This window comes from Daucus carota, chromosome 8, assembly GCF_001625215.2.
Source record: "Daucus carota subsp. sativus chromosome 8, DH1 v3.0, whole genome shotgun sequence".
NCBI classification, from domain to species: Eukaryota; Viridiplantae; Streptophyta; class Magnoliopsida; order Apiales; family Apiaceae; genus Daucus; species Daucus carota.
In genome coordinates, this window is record NC_030388.2 from 26993871 (window position 1) to 27016055 (window position 22185).

General features: G+C 33.7%; 3 protein-coding genes across 9 annotated transcripts in view; 2 read left to right on the forward strand and 1 right to left on the reverse strand.

Moving 5' to 3' along the window:
• Positions 1 to 6200, reverse strand: part of LOC108199626 (long chain acyl-CoA synthetase 6, peroxisomal) — a 39238-nt gene extending 33038 nt beyond the window's left edge. For 2 of the 5 annotated variants that reach the window (XM_064083197.1, XM_064083196.1), the window contains exons 1-19: positions 5965 to 6200; positions 5393 to 5456; positions 5227 to 5304; positions 5037 to 5108; positions 4871 to 4952; positions 4663 to 4768; positions 4496 to 4572; positions 3969 to 4013; positions 3787 to 3873; positions 3317 to 3406; positions 3157 to 3236; positions 2929 to 3022; positions 2615 to 2703; positions 2451 to 2539; positions 1540 to 1669; positions 1331 to 1446; positions 622 to 745; positions 384 to 470; positions 94 to 197 (exon numbers count right to left, since the gene is read on the reverse strand). In XM_064083197.1, the coding sequence (XP_063939267.1) occupies positions 94 to 197; positions 384 to 470; positions 622 to 745; positions 1331 to 1446; positions 1540 to 1669; positions 2451 to 2539; positions 2615 to 2703; positions 2929 to 3022; positions 3157 to 3236; positions 3317 to 3406; positions 3787 to 3873; positions 3969 to 4013; positions 4496 to 4572; positions 4663 to 4768; positions 4871 to 4952; positions 5037 to 5108; positions 5227 to 5304; positions 5393 to 5456; positions 5965 to 6085 (1735 nt within the window). In that variant the 5' untranslated portion in view covers positions 6086 to 6200. The remainder of the gene's footprint in view (positions 1 to 93; positions 198 to 383; positions 471 to 621; positions 746 to 1330; positions 1447 to 1539; positions 1670 to 2450; positions 2540 to 2614; positions 2704 to 2928; positions 3023 to 3156; positions 3237 to 3316; positions 3407 to 3786; positions 3874 to 3968; positions 4014 to 4495; positions 4573 to 4662; positions 4769 to 4870; positions 4953 to 5036; positions 5109 to 5226; positions 5305 to 5392; positions 5457 to 5964) is intronic. The other 3 variants (XM_017367533.2, XM_017367534.2, XM_064083198.1) reach the window with 3 other exon arrangements.
• A 496-nt stretch (positions 6201 to 6696) lies between these two features.
• LOC108198462 (plasma membrane ATPase 2-like) lies at positions 6697 to 10169 on the forward strand. 2 transcript variants are annotated; one of them, XM_064083199.1, is made up of 9 exons: positions 6697 to 6831; positions 6923 to 7037; positions 7216 to 7340; positions 7468 to 7620; positions 7919 to 8014; positions 8187 to 8347; positions 8678 to 8755; positions 8881 to 9026; positions 9835 to 10169. In XM_064083199.1, the coding sequence occupies exons 4-8, from the start codon at positions 7536 to 7538 to the stop codon at positions 8959 to 8961; spliced, it is 501 nt and encodes a 166-aa protein (XP_063939269.1). In that variant the 5' UTR covers positions 6697 to 6831; positions 6923 to 7037; positions 7216 to 7340; positions 7468 to 7535; the 3' UTR covers positions 8962 to 9026; positions 9835 to 10169. The 2 variants fall into 2 exon arrangements, with proteins under 2 accessions (XP_063939269.1, XP_063939270.1); XM_064083200.1 differs by lacking the exons at positions 8678 to 8755; positions 8881 to 9026 and having other exon boundaries at positions 6700 to 6831; positions 9835 to 10168.
• A 6155-nt stretch (positions 10170 to 16324) lies between these two features.
• Positions 16325 to 17807, forward strand: LOC108197220 (probable membrane-associated kinase regulator 1). 2 transcript variants are annotated; one of them, XM_017364775.2, is made up of 2 exons: positions 16325 to 17480; positions 17614 to 17807. In XM_017364775.2, the coding sequence occupies exons 1-2, from the start codon at positions 16473 to 16475 to the stop codon at positions 17620 to 17622; spliced, it is 1017 nt and encodes a 338-aa protein (XP_017220264.1). In that variant the 5' UTR covers positions 16325 to 16472; the 3' UTR covers positions 17623 to 17807. The 2 variants fall into 2 exon arrangements, with proteins under 2 accessions (XP_017220264.1, XP_017220265.1); XM_017364776.2 differs by having other exon boundaries at positions 17617 to 17807.
• The last annotated feature ends 4378 nt before the right edge of the window (positions 17808 to 22185 follow it).

Below are 22185 nucleotides of genomic sequence, written 5' to 3' on the forward strand. Positions count from 1 at the left end.
TCTAACCATGCTCAAGAGTAATATATGTATAAAAGATGGTTTTGATTTTTGTTTTAGAAGGGGGGTCGGGGTGTTTAAAACTTTCTTTCTTACCATATACAAAACATTGTGCAACAAACTTGCACTTTGAATATACGTTTTCGATTTTCTCAGGAGCTATATATTCCCCTTGCGCCAACTTGAAAATGTTCTTTTTCCTGTAAAAATAGTGGAAGGCTAAAGTACAACCAATGATATTTCTTATCAAGTACACTGAATTCAAGTATGTAATAATAATAAAAGGCTGCAGGTCAAGTGGCGGTGATATCTAAAACAAATTTCGCTACTTACAAGTAACCAGATCAATCATCAGTTCTATGAAAGATAAGATAAAGTTCTGTAACCTGTCAATGATCTTTAAGCGGCCACCAGGGAGCCACAACCCTATGTCTCCGGTATGGAACCATCCATCTTCATCGATGACTTCTCTCCTGAAAGTCTTAGTACATTATCAAATATACTAAAACCCTTTGTAAAGGCTCTCAAGTCTCAACTCACACACTCTGAAACCATATCTCTCATGCACAAACGAAAACATAAGTACAAGGAGAAGGGGACAAGCAAATAAGTAAGAGAAGGTACGTCTGCACTTCATCTTTGTAATATCCTTGAAATACAATAGGGCCCCGTACGCAGATCTCACCCCGCGGATGGGGCTGATCGTGGGATGTATAATTCATTTCTGGAACATCCACTGGCTTAACTTCTGAAATTGGATGTAAAAATATAACAATATTAGAACAAAATTACACTAAAGAATACAAACAAATATACACACCCTATTGTAAAATATCTTTTATCCTTGCATAATGTTAATTCTGGATATTGTTGAATGCATCAACTAAATGATCAAGTAAAACAACTTTAGAAGTGGCTGATCCAAGACTCATATAAATTTAAGAAAACAAAGGCATGTGCCCATATAAATTCTGACACATACAAAAAGCCAAGTGTTTAACTGCCGCAACATCCATAGAAATAATCTTAATTTTGATATTTTTAATCCCAGGGTGTACCAGGAAAGAGAAAAAATAACTTCCAATTCAATTGGTCTAAAACAGTATAACACTATCACCAAATAGGTTGAACTAAAAATCTGTAATTACTAAATATTTTATGCCAGCTTTGGGCAAAAAGAAATATTTAACTAAAAAGATATTAAGGTGATAGTAAATAGAAATTATATGATTTGATGCCAAAAGTGTCAAGAAAGCTCAAACTAATTAAAAAGGTAACATCGAGGATAGGATAGTAGAAATACATATAGGCTAAAGCCAAGAACATAACCTACCACACGAAGGACTAGGGGCGCCAACATGGCCAATTGAGACATCATCCTTGTCCAAGGCAGTAATAGCACAAGCTGTCTCTGTCATTCCGTATCCTTCTACTACTTGGCCAAAGCACCTGCTTAGTTTGTTCAATTTGTCAGGCAACGAAAACTAATAATATGATAAATTAATATTGATCATTAAGAAGGCTGACACAAGTAGAACTTACACCCTCAGAAATTCCAAGACATCAGGTGACAAGGGCGAGGCACCTGAAACAATAAACCGAAGCCGTCCTCCAAGTTTTTCCTTTATTTTTTTAAATACCAATCTTTCCCACATGGTAGATGGATTCTTGCCTGAAAATTAAACCATATTAGTAATATCAGAAGTATAAATTCTCGTTAATGTTTTATATGTCTAATGTCAATGCAATATAATCAGGTATACAAACAGACTCAGTTCTGAATTATGCACACCGTACAAAGACCATTTAGCACATAATAAATATATAACAAGTATCCATTAGGGGTGCAATGTTGAATTATCCCAGTAGCATTCCACCTATTCATGTGTTACCTCTTAGACATCTAAATTTAACAGTAAAAGAACTTTATCACATCCCAGTAGCATTCCACCTATTCGTTCAGTATCTCTTGGACATCTAATTTAGTTTCTAAAGCTTATTTGCACTGCCATATGGATGCCCTTCTATCCCCGCCCCTTTTCCCTCCATAGAGCAGGACTCCCCTGTTGTCTGGCAGACAGAGATTTTAAAATATCTACTATTAGAAATGAACCAAAAAAAGATTGTCCACAGAGTTCTAGAAACAATGACACCTGAAACTTATCAAAAGTCCCATTAGTTCATTGTTCTCATTTTCATCTTTACCGTAAAATTTGCACTGGACAATCGAGCAAAATCCTCGAGATACCTTGGATAACGATAGCCTTCTATAAAAACATGTTTTATGTACCTCATTTTCCAATGGTACGATAAAAGTTTTGTTTACGAAAGATTAAGTAGTAGAGAAAGAGAGGACAAGAGAGATATTTGAGATGGTCTTTAATGGGTAAAGTAGATCAAGATAAAACAATCTAATTTCTCAATATTCAACAGGATACTAACTAAGAACGTACCACTCAGTATTGCTTGCTTCTTAGAATTGTAGGCAGCATTGAATAGCCTCTCCTTTAAACCACCAGAAGCCTTCACAGCATTTGTAATGCTGCAATAATTAAACGCTATAATGGCTATTTAAAATGGCAAGCAGAATAATAGTATCTAAACCATGCAATATTACCCAGCGTATATTTTATTATACACTCGGGGAACACTGCAAAAGACAGTGGGTCTTAGAATCACCATATCATCCAGTAGTTTCAGATTGTCCTAAAAGAGAAAATGACAGAAGCGCATTAGGCTGCTGATAATAGTTCGATCTTCAATTCTATTATATTATTCCACATTCTCATTGCATTTTAGAGTTTTGACAGTCATAAGGCAAAATATACTATATATTGATGTTAATAAACTTTTTCATCACAACAGGTTTGAGTACCTATGATATGAAGAAAAAGATATTAATAAAATAGACCAGAAAAGTGAGCCTCATACTCCCTGGTAGAATCCAACTGAGCCTCCATAGTATGCCACCAGAATCTGGTTAAATCTTTCATAAATGTGGGCCAAAGGCAGATATGATATGTAACTGCAAAAAAAAAACAACAAATATCATCAAGAGATTACATGTTTGTCCTCTGCTTGACTCTTTTATTGGATGTTGGGGAGATGGATATAAAAAAAATAAAATTATATGTTTCAGTTAAGGGAATAAATGCGTACATATCAGAAGGTACAAATTGCATACTAAAAGTTGCACCAGCAACATTTGCGATCAAATTTCCGTGGGACAAGACGACTCCCTTGTTATAGATGAACATGGTTCAGAGTCAGACAAATGTAATACGTAGAATTAACAACAGTTTCAGAGATTTAACTAAACCTTTGGTGTCCCAGTTGTACCGCTTGTATAACATATTGTAGCTGTATCAGATGGTTTCGGTGCACAAAATGGATGAAGATTGGTTTGCCCCTGGAAGAGTTCCAACAACTTTTGTATTTCATTCATAAAAGTTGGATTACTTGAAAAAACACTAATATACCGCTACATAAAAGAAAAGGCTAAAGCCGGTGAGTTATATATATGTATACGTGTAAGACTCCTGAATTGAATAATGCAGCTATACATTTTCATATCGAAAAGTTGCATGACAAATTCGATATGCATAATCGCAATGACAAGAGAAGATAAAGGATGATATTATGATTTATTTTGTAAACTAGCAAGCGGGTACAAAAAAATCATAAATTAAGTGTTTGAGAATTTTAGATGCATTTATCTTCCCTGACAAGTACCAATGATCTACTAAGATAATTGTAGAAAATATTTCAGCTAGAAGAATATGAAGATACCTGACTCATTAGATTTGAATATGAAATAATTTGAACTCCACTTGTTGATGGAAGTGATGGAATATGATCGTCTATCCCTCCCACAACCTAAACGACAGATCAGTACTTCAGTTTATAAGTTCACAAAACATCTACTCTTCTAGATTGTTTAATCCAATTATAAAGAGAAAAGATGCTCATACCACAATCACACGCACCGAAGGCATCTCAGACAGGAAGCTTAGCAACTGTAGAATTCGTCAAAGATTGTTACTACATTTTCTGTATGAGGCTTCAAATGCAATGGAAAAGAAAATAATATTATAACCACCTAGCCTGTTGGAGAATACATAAGGATAGTTTTCATTGATATTTAATTTTTACATGAGATTCTCACTTATTAATAGCACCTACTGCTAAAAGAGGTTTAACTTAAAACAAATATCTTATCAGTTAACATATTGTAGTTCTAGCTAAAGTCAACCTGCTTATTCTTAGAAATATCAGTATAAGTTATTCTCATAGTGATTGACATCTTAAAATTCAAAAATTTTGCACTTCACGACAATCTTGCTTTTATCTTACTAATCACAGATCCATGATATGAATTGTTTGAAGTATGTCGAACATCAATATCTGGTCTCAATTGAAGTCAAAATCCTGTACCCTGCTGGAGACTCTAGTGCTTATTACCGTCTACGGCAACTTGAGAGGAGGGAAGCAAACTCACAGTATTTAATGTTTGTGGCACACAAAATATAGCTTGCACAGTTGCATGGTTAACAATAAATTTGACAGCATCTGGACCTGCAGCAAGAGATATATAAGTACTGGTATATAAGTCGTACTCCAATGTATCCAAACATACAAGATAGTTGTCAGTTGTTGTTGACGAACCCAGGGTGTCGTATAAAGGAACAGATATGTTGGAATAGGCTGAACAGGCATGATCAACTATCATCCACTCAGGTCTGTTGATAAAATATATTCCTACAGAAGACCCCTGGAGGAAGGTCAGACAAAGTTGATCAATTAGAAGTATGGGAAGGTAGCTCAGAAGCTTTAAGATGATTTCAAGAAAAAAAAAGACAATTGTCAGGCTTACCTTCTGTATCCCAAGAGACACTAAACCAGACCCAATAGCTGATCTCGCAGTAGCTGCTTCACCATAGGTCATCCACTCGTACCTGTGAAAAGAGATTTTACATGTTTTCAGATAATATAACTAAGCTTTAAAGATATATACTTCAGCACAAAAATAATTAACTTACTCTCCAACTGTTCCATCCACTCGAACTCGTGTCCCCATATATTTGTAATCCTTGAAAACTTTTGCTGAACGCCTGCACTCGTAATAAAAGGAAGCAGACCCATTAGCTCAATTAACACAGAAGGGTGACACGAAACAGGATTAGACAAGTAATCAAAGTGAAATCTCTCATGCAAACCGAGGGTGCTCACGTAAAATTATCATGCAAGGTGCCGATTTCAGGATGATTGGGAAATTTACTCACAAGCTTCATTGGGGATAGGACAGATCTGCCATTAAAAGTATAATACGTCAAGGATTACTTTTATATAGTCATATATGCGTGTTTATTATGCAGAGTCAGTTCCAACTTCCAACCTGTATACATTCCATTTACCAGTCTCCAGTTTCTCCGGAAGGATAACACTATATCCCTGCTCTGCTAATACCACCAAGACAATATGAAACAGAAAGAAGATGAAACAAGAAAACTTGAGGCAATGTAAACAAACAAACACAAAATGGATTCATAAGACTTGTATTTAGGCCAATGTGCCAAACTAACATATTCGTTAACTAAACCAACTACGGCCATAATAATTAGCTCTTCTTTTATATGAAAACAGAGGGAATTATCCGTTTGGGGGTGTTGAACACTAATATCTACGTTATCCCGGCTCTTCATTTTGCTTTGAGTATTTTTATCAGACACTTGATACTCGGACATGAGTACGGTCACGCGGACACTTATTTTAGATCAAAATTGTATAAAATTTTGAACTTGTGCTACCTTCCAAATTGGGTCAGTATGTCGAGCTTCAAGGTCTCAGAGAGGATTCAGTATTATGTTTCTTTGGTCTGATAAATGATCTAGCCTACTTCACAGAACGACACGTGTACCTAAGCATATTATACGTGTATATATAAATGTATAGAGAAATAGAAAGTACCGAGGACAAACTCGCCGGCGGTTTCATTCCGGCGGAGCAGTGAAGTTTGATATTGGTCGGAGCATACGTGGTGTTGTATAGCTTGAATTCGACGTTCAGCAGATGACTCCATACAAACCATCTATACTAGACTTGTGAGTTGTGAAGCTTGATATATCTTTTTTTATAGAAAAAAATGTGCATGCAGCTTAGTGCACAGTACAAGATGATGATGATTTAAGGAAGACAGAAATTTGTTGTTAAAATAAAGGAATTAGTGTAGAAAATGGAAATTGTATGTGTAACCGAAAGACACAGTAACTAGTTTTTAATAAGCGAGAAATTTGCGATTTTTCAGTTTATATCCCTTTTAATATGTTCTATAATGATCACAAAAGTATTTTGGGTTATAAATAAATATCTAAACATGCATAACCGCATCACATCAGCAAAAAATACTAAATATATAACATTTTGTATAAAATCCCTTATATCATAAATCCTGAATCCAAATTCAATGATTTTTTACACCCCTGCTCCAATTCTTCATATCTAATTACAAAAAATGCCATCCAAAAAAACTATTCGGGACTTGACTGTTGACTAAGAAATCGAGCTGACTCAGTGCACTTTCTATTTCCGGATTTCAATTGAGCTGTGTTTTGGATCTATTGTCTGATCTCTTCCTACTTAGCGTTGCTTTCCACCGCAGTGGTTTAGACCGTTTCGGCAAAAAGACAACAGGCTCATGGCTCCAAAAAACCCAGGAGCTGAATCTTTTCCTCTTCGATCCCAGTGGTTTAGACCGTTTCGGCAAAAAGACAACAGGCTCATGGCTCCAAAAAACCCAGGAGCTGAATCTTTTCCTCTTCGATCCATATCTTACAGGTATGTTTGAATAAGTTGTTTAATTTGAATTCAAAACCACATATATTACATACCACAGCAATCTATTCACAGTGAAACATACATTTTACAGGCGTCCTTTCACTAATTCATGTTGTATGCTGAATTTGAATTTGAATTTAAACTAATTCAAATCTCATATTTTTTCATATCAAAGCTCCCTACGCTTGCACAGCCATATGCTCCATGTAAGTACCCTTCTCTCTTTCCCTTCCTCCCAGAAGTGCTCCCTCCCTCCCTCTCTCCCCCTTCTTCGGCTGTCTCTATATTTCTCTCTTTTTGTTTCTTCATCTATCTCTCCCCCTTTCCATATCCCTCTTTTTTAATATATATGATAAGATCCATGTACTTGATTACTTGATGCAGTTAAGTGACTCCGACACATATTTTGTTTCTTGGCGGCAGATATTGAGTTTTGATGTTGTATCTGCTTGGTTTGGTTTTCAATTCACATCCTCTCATATAGTCATATTAGTGTCGATGAATTTGAGGTATTGTTTGTTTGGAATCTATTCTTGATAGGTGATTTTTTTTCTATATTCACGAAGTGTTTGATGAAATGTGTCATTGAATATTTTACTTTTTTTTCATGAGTTATATTGAGTGTATATATTCCAGAGGTGGCACAATATTGGGTGTATATATTCCAAAGGCGGTCACTCATTTTCAAATCAGAGCACGTGGTGATGATTAGGAAGGAATTTATGGAGAGGAGTTTGGCAGAGGTTGAGGAGAAGAGTAATAAGGAAGATTCCATTATGAGTGAAGAAGGTACATGAGTCCTAAATTTTGTATGTTGGAATTTGGTTAAAAGTTATTGCTAAGAAGTTGATTAATGGTGTTTAAATGATTGGAATTCTGTTTGTTGCACGTTTGAAACATTTAGATATATTCAAATGATCAAGGTGTAAGAGGGAATGATCATTGCTTGCCTTTATATCATTACCAGCTATTAATATTCTGTTATAGTTAAATAAAGTCATGCTATTGCATTATTCATGTGTTGGTTAGTGTACTAAAAATTGATGGTGATGAATAAAATGGTTAACCTGAATTTTTCTTTGTATAGCAAGCTGTTGGAATGATAGTTTGAAAACTCAATGCTCTGTTTCATCGGAAGGAATGAACTTTGGTGTCAATGGAATAAAACTGTTTTATTTTAAGGGTAAGTAATATGATCTTTTGTCACCCCTCCATTCAGTTCCTATAAATTTAATATTTGTTCTCCACCTTTTCCTACTATCCCCAAATCCTTCACTGTAATTTGTAAAGTCTGTAAAGATTTACTATAGTGATGAAATTCTTGTTTTCGGCTAATTAGTAGATTTTGATACCAGGTACTATCATGACAATTTCGAAGGACAGGGTGAAACCATCTCCTCTGCCTGATAGCTGGAAGCTTGCTGAGATTTTTACCACTGGTATTGTTCTTGGTAGTTACTTGGCAATGATGACAGTTATATTCTTCTGGGCTGCATATAAAACAAACTTCTTTCCGGTAAGGAAGCTACCTGCCAACCATCACTTTCTTATACCATTTCCTATATCAATATCTGATCAGTTCATATTTTCTTTTTTTGTTAAATGAGACAGTTGATATTAAATCCTTTAAAGCACGATATCTATTATTAAATTTCTTGTGCTGCGATGTGTGTTGTTCTTTGAGCTTGCTTATTTTCTTATTAGGCCTTTTAGTTTTGTGCTTGACAAATACCTTTAATTTTCTTTTCTTCTTTTTTCTGTAATCAGCATCTTTTTAGTCAAGTTAGTAACATGTCAGTGATGGCAGGACAGTTTAGTTGTACTGACAATTTCTCTGACATATAAGAATACATCTGGGGTAAGTTCACTCGAGAAGACCGCCCACGATGACTTTAAGAAGCTTGCTTCTGCTATATATCTTCAAGTAAGCACTATAAGTCAGGCACTTATATTCATAACAAGATCCCGAAGTTGGTCTTTTGCAAAGCGTCCTGGTCCTGTTATGGATGTATGGAAATGATTCTTAGTTCTGATTTCTTTGACAATCAGATTGCTACCTTGATTGCGGTTTATGCGAACTGGAATTTTGCTGCAATCAAAGGAATCGGATGGGGGGATGGGCTGGTGTAATTTGGCTTTACAATATCATCTTCTACTTCCCCCTTGACATCATAAAGTTCATCATCTCCATTCAGGTCTCCTGTCATTTTTTGCCTAAGCCGTGCTAAATATGCTATAAACGGTCTTTGCTTAAAAAAAAGGTTTGAATGAAAATGCTATTTAGAACTAATTTAGTTCACTTGACACTTTGGGGGATAGAGGTAATACATTTTTATTTGTTCACCTCTTCCTTCTTAATCCCTCCCTTTTAAAATTCTTTTCACTAATCTTCATTCTTTTCTTCTGTGTTTCGTTCACTTCATGTCAACTGTACATAAGTGCTTTTTATACTAAATATTTCGCTGGTTCAACAGGTTTTCTGATTATCTAAATTCAGATTTGGCTTGAATTTTCATGTGAACATGTTGATAAATTACTCTACTACATAAGTCATTGATAAATTGAGGTGTCTGATCTCTTAGACTGGCTCATTAATCTTCAACAAGGATTAACATATTATGATCATTTGTTCATCGATCTCATTCTGTAATTAAGCACTAAGTATGTTTATAAATATAGGGACAAATAGCAAGAACTCTAACTAATTTTTGTCATATTGTGCACAAAATCTACATAATCAATAAGTTTTTTAGGCATGTGAGTTGCTCTGTCTAATTCTGCTTAGCATGAGAGCTGTTGTGGCTAGCAGATGAATTTGTTTCATAAATTGGGCAGCAGAATCACAACTCATGTTGATAGCATTTTTCTGTGACTACCCATAAGATGGGATGGTTTTCCCGGAGTACTGATTTTATTGCTTCATGTTCCTCCCTGTTCTTTGGTTTATAATTTTTGATGTTTCTCTTTGTTGTTCTCATCCAAAGTCCTTTCTCTGGTTGGCAGGTTATTCAGAAAATGGACCTTAATTGAGTTTTCAGAGAGACATGGAATTCCCGTTGTGAAGATTCCGGACATTCACAGCCACCACCAAGGTTACCGCTGGGTGTGCCGTGTATAGGAATAAGAGATTATTCCTAGAGTTAAGTTGAGTTATCAATTACATTAGATTACAGATAAGTTGTGTATTACAAGACTTTACAAACTTAACGGGAGATTTTTAACTGTGCTATGGTAGAAAATTGGTTTAGGACTTTGTAGTTTTGCACAATTTAAATCATCAGAGAGACATCTCACAAATATAATGAAGAAAATGGAGGACAACATAGCGGGGATTTCATCTAAAACACAATTTTATGTTTATCATGAAACGTCATTTTTCAAAAGTGATTTTGATTGAGATATAATAAGTGTAACAATATGAATATTATGTTTAAAAATTAAAATTTAATCATAAAAGGGTAAATCACATTTATTTTGGAATTGTTAATTTAAATTTAAAAACAAGTTAAATAAGAAATTATTTTATATCTAGAAGTTATGAAAAGTTTAGTAAGTGAATATATCTTGAGTTTAGCTAAATTTTCTTAGTTTTGGAAGTGACATTGAATTTTAAAGTAAAATTGAGTATACAGGTGATGTAATTAATAAATGATCAATCGAAAAAAGTTGGTCAAAATAATGTGAGATTTATTTTTATACTATCAAAATTTATTGTTTTAAAATTTTAAAAATAAAGAGTTAGAGGATACCTAAAAAAAACGTAAAAAATACAGAATATCAGAATGAATGTTTGAGTTATAGTAAAATAGAATTTCATTTTTTCAATTTTTTTAAAAATTCATACTTAGTTTAATATTAATTAATTATTTTTTAATTCCCATGCAAAGCGGGCTCGATTACTATAAGCGGGCATGAATATTTGAAAAGAGAAACTCCCGCATTAAAGCATTGTTTAATTAAAACAGTTGTGCAGTTGTTACACTATCGAGAGCAAATTAATGTGAAAATTTTAATGTAATTAAATTAGTTGAACAAGGAGCTCACTTCTAAAGGCGGTTTTTTTCCTCTATTTATAAATCAATAAATTTAATTTTTAATGTTTAAACAAATAAGGTGTCTCAAAGAAATTATACCAATATGAAACAATTTAGCAAAAATTAATTTCATTTTCTTTTATTTAAAATTTTCAAAAAAATCTTTATCATGCCCATGCGCAGCGGCAACTATTACTATTACTGGTAGGTATAAAGTTACAGGACTATATTAATTTGAAAATTAGTTAATGGGCTCAATTGATGAACCCAAGGGCTCAACACATGTGGGCTTAATGAACATGGGCTTGACAACACCGCTCGTATTTTTTTTATTTTATATCTAAATAATACATTGTGTGTTTATATATAACACAGGCCCAAACCCGAGAACTCTAAAATATCATGATTTGTTGGTGCATTTAGTATAACCGAACAGATGTCTACTCTTTAGATGTGAAAGTAAGTGTTGCAAACTCCCCTATCTAAATTTCTACATTTTCGTCGGGCCAAATCGATTGTCCATTGACCAAAAATTGTATCCCTCTACTCAATGTGAAATAATACTAATTAGTTCCGTATCCCCACCTCCGGACCCTTTCTATTATCCCCTATGTCCCTCTCATTTCTTTACGGTTATTATTTTGGGATGTTCCTCTCATTTCTTTACGTTATTATAAATAATAAGTTTTTCTCATCATTACACCCACTATCTTCCCCTACTATCTCATATTTAACAATAAAAACTACTATTACACCCACTACTTTCCTCCACTATCTCAAATCTATTACTTCCTCCGTCTCAATTTATAAGTCCAGTTTGGAAAAAAAAAATTTGTCCCAAAATACTTGTCCCTCTCTTGTTTCAATACAAATTTATCTACATATTAATTGTGATTTTTTTGAAACTCAACATTATTCTCATTTCTCAATGCACTAAATCCCTATATTTATTGTGGTTTTTTTGAAACTTAACAATATTCTCACTTATCAATGCACTAATTAATGATACATGAGATAAGATTCTATCTAATCAACTATTTTCTTAATATGTGTGTTTATTCCAAAATGGACATATAAATTGAGACGGAGGGATTATTAAATATTGATAGGTCCCACTACTTTATCCACTTTTCATCTAACTTTACTCATTGTTTATGTCTTGGTGTCTGTGTCCCCCTCCAATGTAAACAATTGAGGGGGACGGAGGGAGTATGAGATAATATCACTTACTCTTCGTGTTTACCAGAAATTTCATTAAAGAGCATAATTACATTTCAAAACGAAAAGATATCATTGGGCCTTGATATCATAGCAATCAGCACAGCACGAAACAGGCAATAAAGATAAAGTTGTAGATTATCAATGAGCAGGCCTTGTGCATCTGGAGCCCTTTTCCACATGCCTGAATGTGGTCCTAATTACCAGCCTTTTTTGTTTAGTCTTATACTGGAAATTAAAAGCTCCAAGTATAAAGTTCAGAGTCAGTAAAATTAATCATCTTTTCACTAATTTCTATGGTGCACAAGTTTCAACCTCTTTCCTCGTTGGATACAGTACGTAAAGCTATTTAAAAAGCTTTTTAACTTGGCGAACGACAGTATAGAAACGTAAGTAAGAAGTGATTGCATTTTAGACTTCCTTAAATTACGAAACACGGTTTTCTGAAAATTCATGTGACAAGCTCAATTACAAAACGATTCTACCTGGATATTCAATTATAAAAATTTGAGAACTTAGAGCAAGTCCAACACTATGCTAAGAGGTTCCCTAAAAATATTATAAAATGTCTTAGTGATTTAGCACAAGATTTAGCACATGAGCTCCAATAGTACTTCCTATATCCATTCCCTATTATTATAATAATATTAAATAGTGGAGCAGAGAGGGAAAAAAAAGAGAGAGAAATGATGTGGAGGAGAGAGGAAAATGAATATTTTAATGATAAAAATAGTTTAGAAGTGGCTAGCATATTGTAAAAATAGGGAAGAGGAGGCTTGTGCTAGTGATTTAGCACATCACTAGCATAGTGTTGGAGTGCAATTTTATCCCATATTCCCTATTTTTGGATTTAAGACTTGATTTAGCATACCTATTGGACTTGCTCTTATGGAACTAAATTATCTATCTCTTGCTAAATGTGTAGTAGAAATGCAGCTTATGCAGATTTAGGTATTTATTTCTGAAGGAAAAAATGTAACTGAAAAGTTAATTAAATAATTATTTTTGTCAGAATTAAAAAAGGTTTGTTTTCAGTGTAAATACAAATAGAGTTGCTGGGTGATCTGAAGACACCTTGGATCCATTACATACCATTTGTTTAATTTAATTACTGAGTACTGGTACTAATTAGCTGTAATCGGGTCAGTTACTCACTTACTCCAGTTAGGAAATCATATGAATGAGAGATTGAGAGTACATGTGGTTAGGGTTGTTAACGAAACGAATTCGAAACGAATATCTTAATTTTCGTATTTGTATTCGGTTTAAATACATATATTCGGATTTGTATTCGTTTATTATCCGAATAATTATTTGTTTTCGTATTCGGATTCGGTTAGATTCACGAACTATTCGTATTCGTTTAAGGTACTCATTTAAAACAAAATAGAACTAAGTAACTGAAGTGCTAGCCCGTGACAAAAGTAATAAACTCTTATATTTCACCAATTCAAGCAAACTATAAAATACTAATTATACAGACTACAATCATCCAATTCAAAGAAACAAAATTCAATTACAACCAAAATTTAAAGTTTAATATGCCTTAATTAACTCCAAAATCATGCAACAGAACTTTCACTAGCTCAACCTTCTAGTATATGGACGGGGATGGTTTAATTTTATATCTGATCCCAAAATAATCCATAATCATGTTAAATAAGAAATGTAATATTTTTATATATAATATAAAATAATATATATAAATAATATTTTATTTCCGAATAATTAAGCGAATAGCGAATACGAATATTTATCAATTCGAATTTGTATTTGTTAATGAACCGAATAATTTTTAAGATTTGAATTCGTATTTGTATTTGTTAATAAACGAACACGAACAATACTAAACGAATTCGAATACCGAATATTTCATTAAATATTCGTTTCGTTAACAGCCCTACATGTGGTGGTTTAAATTAGGTTCTGACAAATGCACGGTACAAATTATGTGCAATAATTTTAAGCAAATGCTGGTGGAAAGATAGATTAATTATTACTGTACTAGATTAGTGGACTAATTAGGAGGACTATATATAACCCGATCAATTGCAGATGGATCCATAACATTTGGCAGAGCATGAGCCATGCATGTGGATCCGTAATGGTTGTATAAAACCTACTAGCATATGATGTTCACGAGCGTATGCTTGATATACATGCATGGATGGATGCGTGTAGCTTTCTGTTAAAACAAATTTCAGAAATTAAAAAGGATTAAGCTAATTATTAGCATTAAGTGTTCATCCTTGTGTCTGTGGGGCAATATTGTTTTAATGCAAAACAGGATTATGAGCAACCGACAGCCGTTCAAAGACGCATCCATCATTTATATGCACCAGTTGAATAATTAATACTCCCGCTATACGTGTGTTACACACCGTTACACAGTGGCGTCAAAATAATCGTGTAAATGTAGGTTAATGGCCATTATTTAACGCCATTTATCCTTCGTTTCCCTGACCGTGAAATTCACATCAAATACTGACTGTGAGATTCACATCAAATAATTCCGAGTGAGTGTACTTAAAATGCGGTGGTGACATGCATTAGTATCCCAAGCATCTCCGACGTTTTTCTTAAATGATTAATTAAAATAATATAAAAGGTTGATGATGTAAATTTAGTTAGAATTCGTAGACATTATGCTGTAGTTGAATATATTTTAAAATATAATAATAATAATTATTATTATTATTTTAAGTTGTTACGTTATGCTGTAGTTGAATATATATCACTTGTATGGAATGAAATAGTGGAATATGAAATAGTGGCAAAATGAAATGAAACTTGTATTTTAAATTGGAATTGATCAGAGAAAAAGTTTATAATTTTCACTACCGACTACTTCACTCATTTCATTCCAAAAGTATTTGAAGTTGAATTCTAACCCACATATTTGGAAAAAAAAAATACTCATTTCACCTCAACATCATGTTTTTCTACAATTTTTATCTTAAAAATTCAAACTCATACCTCTTTAATCACTCTATTCTCTTTTTTCCTATAACATTTGTTTATAATTTTTCATTTAACTCTTTTCTCGTTTCATTCCATGCAAGTGTTCACAAATACATCCAATTTTAAGAGAATTTCTTACACGTTCTCGATCATTTATAATTACGGTATTGTTTATCCGATTTTATATGAGGATTTTTGAGAGTTCGAAAATATTCTAGTGAATCGTTAATGTTGTCCAAAATGATAGAAATATTAGTTATGTAAATTTATTAAGTCTATAAAGTGTTGTTCTTAAAATCGTTTAATAAAATTTAAATTGAACTTCAATTTATTAATGTTATTTTTATTTACTTTCACTCAACCCATTCCATTATTTCCGATTAAATATAATGTTATTTTTTTTTAAAATTTTTTGACATCATGCAAGAATCTGCAAGGAAGAAGGCCATATAGCAATGCAAATATGGACAAAATGGGGATGGCCCCTCTCCATTTTTCATGTAAAAAGCACGTGAGACGGTGAGAGAGCTTACTCAAGGAGTAGTCTGTACCATAAATCTAACGCAAATACGATAAAATGATAGAGCTGGATATCCTAATAAATGTAAGAGCGTCAGAAAAGGGTGAGAGAGATACAGAAAGTGACTTTTCCAACTCCCATGTGCCTGCCTGCCCTTCAAAGTTTCACATACGTACACTCTCATTCATTTTCCTTCAATTTACTCGCGATGTCTAGCATTCTTTTCCAACTTCATGTTCAATTTCAAAAAAATTATGCATATTAAAAGTTCATAAAATATTAAAATCATATAAATATCTATTTCTGTTATCTTCAAATTTGTTCAAATATTTTAAACACAATCATTTACTTACATTTTCAATATTTATATTGAGAATCAGCCCATAAAATTTTAAGGTTTCAGAAAAATGATCTAAATGAGTATTATTTTCTTTATTTAGAATTCTTATATCATGTTGAGAATTCTTCGATCTAAATCTTAAGGTATGAGAGGAAGGGTTTAAATGAATTTTATGATATATTTTAACAATTTAAAGTTAATTTAGAAATAATAATTTTAAAGCCTGTATTTTTAATATTAAATACTATAAATCAAGAAATTTTTATGCCATAGATGGAGCGTTTTTTACTGCACGAGTCGCAAAGCTTTTAGTTACACCATTTTTTACTGCAAGGGTCATAAGCAGCCAGCTTTCTCCCTCGGGAACTGAACCAATATACTCTCATTAATCCATTCATTGATAAGAAGGTGAAGGACCCATTTTCTCCGCCATACACATGTTCCTATCTCCATCCATCTCTCTCCCAATCTCTCTCTCACACACATAAGAGTATGATGTAGCTACAACTCTCCCCCCACAGCTCAAACACCCAGAGAGAAATCTCTCCCCAATATCAAACAAAACACAATGGGCAGATCATCCTCAAGAAACCACCACAAAATCCCCAGATCCCAAACCCTCCCTTCCTCCCCCACGCACTCCTCCTCCTCCTCCGACTTCGAATTCACCGTCTCCATCTCCCCCCGCAAATCCACCACCAATCTCATCCCCGCCGACCAGCTCTTCTACAAAGGCCAGCTCCTCCCTCTCCATCTCTCTCCCCGTCTCTCTATGGTCCGCACTCTCCTCCTCGCATCCTCCTCCACCTCCTCTTCCGACACCACCACCACCGCCTCCCGCCACTCCACCGCCAGCTCCTCCTCCGACTTCCCCGACTCCCGCGACTCCTCCCGCCGCCCCAGCTCCGTCACCGACGACGACACTTCCAACTCACAACCCCTCACGCGCCTCCTCAACACCTCCCCAACCTCCGCCAAAAAACCCAAATATTTCTCCCTCTCCAGATTCTCTTCCGTGTTCCGCAAGGAACCCAAGCTCCCATCCTCCACCACCACCACCATCACTTACGACACCATCGCCAACACCTCCTCTCAAAACTCCGTCAAGCGCGTGAGCTCCACCGCCAAAGACGTGATCCGCAAGTACCTAAAGAAAGTCAAGCCCCTCTACGAGAAGCTCTCTCAAAAACAAGGAGCCTCCACTAAACCACCAACAGCCTCATCAGGATCCGTCTCTGAACACAACTCGCGATTAAAAGATAAATCAGCGAACACGATATCTCATTCATTTTCAGGGAATCTCCGGTACCCGAGACGCCGAAGCTGCGTCGCGAGCTGCCCCTCTTCAATGCGGAGCTCCCCGAATCACTCCGGCGTGCTTTCCAGAACCGGTGCCACACTCATGAGCAAGCAGTTTAATGGTGCTGCTACGACGTCGTACAGCTCGGAGGCTTCATCAATGGAGGAATTACATAGCGCGATTCAAGGTGCGATAGCGCATTGCAAGAACTCGATGAACTTCTCGAATAATAATAACGGTTGTAGCACTAGTGGTAGTTCGAGTGCAACTCTAGTGGTTAGTAATGAGATTTGAATAAATAAGTAAATTTATCAGATTTAATTTCTAACACAAACTTAATTTTGAATATTTGTTTGTATCAAATATGTGATTCTGAAGTTGATTTAGTTTGATCATTTGGCTAATTAAGCAGGTTTAAGTTGATGATTATGAATAAGTGGAGTAGGAGGAAGGTTTAAGTGGGAAGGAGGATTGCATGTGAAGTTATTGTGGAGTTTAGTGGTTTGGAATTTTGTGGCTTGTATCATGCAGAACCTCATGTATTGAAACTATAACTCTGTCTAATGTGAACTGACTGGTTCGTTTTGGAATCTCGAAATTTCAGATTCGTGTTAGATTTCTCGACCGTTGCCTCCTTTTTGTTTGCTTATGTACTCTATCGGTTACCTTATGGGTTATACGTATACCGCGTTTACAAATTATTTGATATATAAATTATTGATATGATAATAAAAATACAGTAAATCATTTTTCACAGTAACATTTTATGGTTTTATAAAATCAATTTTTTTCAAAAAAAATAAGCTATTAAAAAATAAAATTTTCAATTTTCCAAACTATAAATCAAAAAAATTTATAAAATCTTTTAAAAAATCAGTGCGAAATTGCTTATTTTTTAATAGCTTATTTTTTTTAAAAAAATTTGATTTTATAACCGGAAGCTGCGAGCTGGGCTTTTGCCACCCAAGATATCCACGTAAACCAACGTAGCAGGAGTATTAAGAGGAGAAGCTGATATTTTCATTTAATAATCTATGTTTGACTATTTGACTTTATAATATCAAGAGGCCAAGCTGTTTTGTATTAAATGCTGTCGACGTGCATGAGAATCTTTCATGTGGCCTTCGCTATATTATTGGGGTACGTTCCTCATTCTCGATAATTGCATTTTGATTTTTGAGTATGCAATACAATTATTGTACTCTTACGATACAACTATTGTTCCCTTTAAACTTGATTAAAGACATATCCCTGTTTACAATTATCTGAAAAAGGCCTCGTCTCAGCAACTTTGACTCATGGAAATTATTTGTATATTTAGTTTTATATGAATTATTTAAATCGTTTCAAAACAAGTTAATGAGAATAGTTGATTATTTAGGGGGTGTTTGGGGAGGGCGTTTCTGGATTTATAAGTTAGAAGCATTTATTCGTACCGTTTGTGTAAAAAGTCAAGAAGCACTTATAAAAAATTAGGAATGCTGGATTTTGTTTCAGAAATTCTGCTTATTTACCAAATACTTTAATCACTTATAAGTCCCAATTTGTTTCAAACTTCTACTTCACTTCTTTACTTTAAGCAAAAAACACTTATTTTAAGTTCACCCAAACGTCCACTTAAAATTTGCTGAATATATAAGACTTAAAAAAATATTGACCTTGTTGTGATCAAATACTATTTGTAATAATAATATAAAATAATTAAATAATTTTAATATAATGATAAAATGATTGGAATTTAACTACACGTTTTTGAAATTTTGACAAATACAACAAGTATGAAAAAATGAGATAAATTTGTTCGAGCTTGCGTCACCGTGATTTTTTTGACAAATACAACAAGTATAAATTTTTTTTGACAAATTTGTTTTTTGTAGCTTAACCTACTATTTTATTGAAACCTAACAGTAACTTTGAACTCAAAAATTTACATTTTTTTCCTCCATGATCCAGTGTTGGGCGTTATGTTTTCCGAAGAGGTGACCTGGGTTCTCCACAAACCGTAATCTGCCCATATCACTTATCAGTTGTCAAGATTACCACGGTGAAAACTGAAATTTGGATGATACACATTTCGACTATGAGCATATGACAACCAAGAATGATGTTCACTTCTCCAAGTGAGTGAGTACCTGCAAATCACGTGAGTAGACCATGGTAACCAAATTTACAATTATCCGACCGAACCAATCAAACCAATATGCACCACTATCTTTGTTTTTTCCCCAAGAAAAATTTATTTCTCACTGCAATCAATCTAATCTAACTCCTCCCGGGTCTACCAAATGATGAAGATAGAATATGTACGTAGCTCTAGTCCATTCCTCTCATTTTATTTCGGGTCATTTTAAGTCAATGCTGCTGCTATATATCAATCTGAATGTCACACACTTTTAAAGCCAAGGTGTGTGGACCATAATAAACTATCTTCAACAATTATTTCAGAACTCCTGCAAAGGGACAACATTAGCGGTGAATGGGTCAGCCTATTATCTTCATACTGTACGACATGGTCCATGGTACCAAACGGTGGGTGGTTCGCTGATAGGAGTATTTACGTACAGCTGAATCTTGATAGATTAATTTTAGATAAATTTCTAATAAATATATATTCTGTTGGTTATAAGATAACGCATACTCCCTCCGTCCCCCTCATTTGTTTGCATTGGGAGATGGGAGCTCGACACGTATTTTAATACTCTCGTAAAGCGTAGTTCGATAGATTATTTTGATTTTTTTTCTTTTGAACAAAAATTTGATGTTTAAATTTTTATACAAAAGTGAAAAATTTTAAAAATAAATTATAAAATTATGTTTTAAATGCGCCTTAAAATGCATGTCGAGCAGCGTGGAAAAAGCTGTAAAAAAAAGAGAAGGGAGTACTAAGCTGTATTGAAACCGGATAACTTGTTACTTGTCTAAAAAGCAAAAACTTGATAAATTATTAAAATCTGTCGCACTCAACACTATTAATATATTGAATACAGTACGTGATTAAGAGCCAAATCAGAATTCGAACATAATTTAAACTAAACCAAAGCTTTATTACAATTGAATAGTTTTATTCAATTGTAGAGCAGCCCATTCGAAGTTGTTTGCAAGTAGCTTGCTGACTGTAGTAAACGTTCTTAACATCTGTATGCATATCTCAAAGTAATTTGCTGACAAAGGTGGGTCTAATCTGGATCTGTTATGCTCACGACACAATTTGAAAGTTTATGGTTTAGTTGCTTCTTGTGAAATCAAAGTTTATTTGAGCATACAAAATCCATATATTTTTTCACCAATTTAATTGATTTTGAATTTTGAATTGCTCTCGAGTTAGATTTCTATGTTGTTGTTTTGATTGTTTTGTAGGTTGTAATGTTTGATCATGCCGGGGTTATTTTTCTGTCTTGCAACTAATTGCAGCTTATTATGAAAATAAATATAATTTTCAATTTTTTTTCAAAATTGCATTTCTCATTACATTTGGTTGCTAACACTTGAAGATATGATTTGTTATTGGGATGTGAATATTTTCATGATCTTAATAATTTTTAAATTATTACTTTTAACAAATTTTAAACAAAAGATATTGTGCGATTGAAAATACTGTAATATCAAATTTTTTCAGTTTCCGCAGGTCTACACCCTACAGCTAGCTGTGTGGGTGGCCTAGTCGTGTTCAAGGGCTGTCTACTGTGAAGAATATACCGTGCTTTCACATTTCTGTCACTTCAAAATTTTTGATCAAGTGCATTTTGCATATGCTTCCAACTTCCAAGGTCACCTCACTTGAATATCGCTAATATTCATACTTTGTAACAGCAAAAAGCAATGTATGGTTCCGTCTAGACTGGGTCACAGGGCCGGGCGGCACAGTTTTGTACCCCTATATTTCTTCTATTTAATATTTTCATTTTTAATATATATTTTAAAATATTTTATCATTTATATGAATTTATAAATTTTAAAATTCTTATAAAGAACAGTTTTATTTCACAATAAAAATAAATTAAGTTAACCAAAAAAAATAATTCATTTATTATTGTAAGAATTACTTTTCCAAATTAAAGATTATAATAATATAATTTTATCGGAAAAAAATGACATGCTCGCTTATCTAATTTCCCTAGCCAAGTCGCATATACTAGACAACGTACAACACAAGTAACGGAGTGATTCTCGTGTTGAAATTAAGGCATGAGATCGATAAATGAAACCGATAGGCGATACTTGAGTTGATGTTGAAGTCATCGTTCTTCCGACTAACATACAAAGGTGTCGTATCCAATTCATTATTCATGGTTTGAAATTTTTACTAAAAAACAAGAAAATGACTTGCCATCGTTTTTTTTTTTTTTTTTTTGTAAGGTCTACATTCGTAGATGAATTGTATCGAAATACAATAAACCGCATCTGGGATTTCTTTCTTTCAAGAAAGTTTATCATCTAACCGAAAGTCATGCAAGCATAACTCCGGACGCTTAGACAATAAAGCTTAAATGAATTAGAAAAGAAAAACCCATAAGTCCCGTAACAGCTCGCTTCCAAAGTATCCTGAAAAAAACAAATCAAACAAAACATAAATCAATACACAAGAAAATCACGGGCATATATATAAACAAAAGATCATATATAACAAAAATAGATAGAAAATAAAAAAACTATAAAAATATTAATTAATTTCTAACCAAAGGATAATCCTTTGGTTAGACACATGAAAATTAAAAATTTAAGTGAAGAATAAAACAAAGTTTAAAACGTAATTAAATATATTAAATATAATGATCTACAAAATGGTAAACAAAGCCATAAAAATGGCATCCATAAGTGGAACAAAAAGCCATCAACGGCACAAAGAAGCCATTAAAGGCACGATAAAGTCATTCTTAATGACTCTCATAAATGGTATTGAATATTCATAAATAGTATTTATCCAATCACAATTATAATTTAAAAAGTAGCTATTCAAATTAATGCTAATAGAGACAAATAA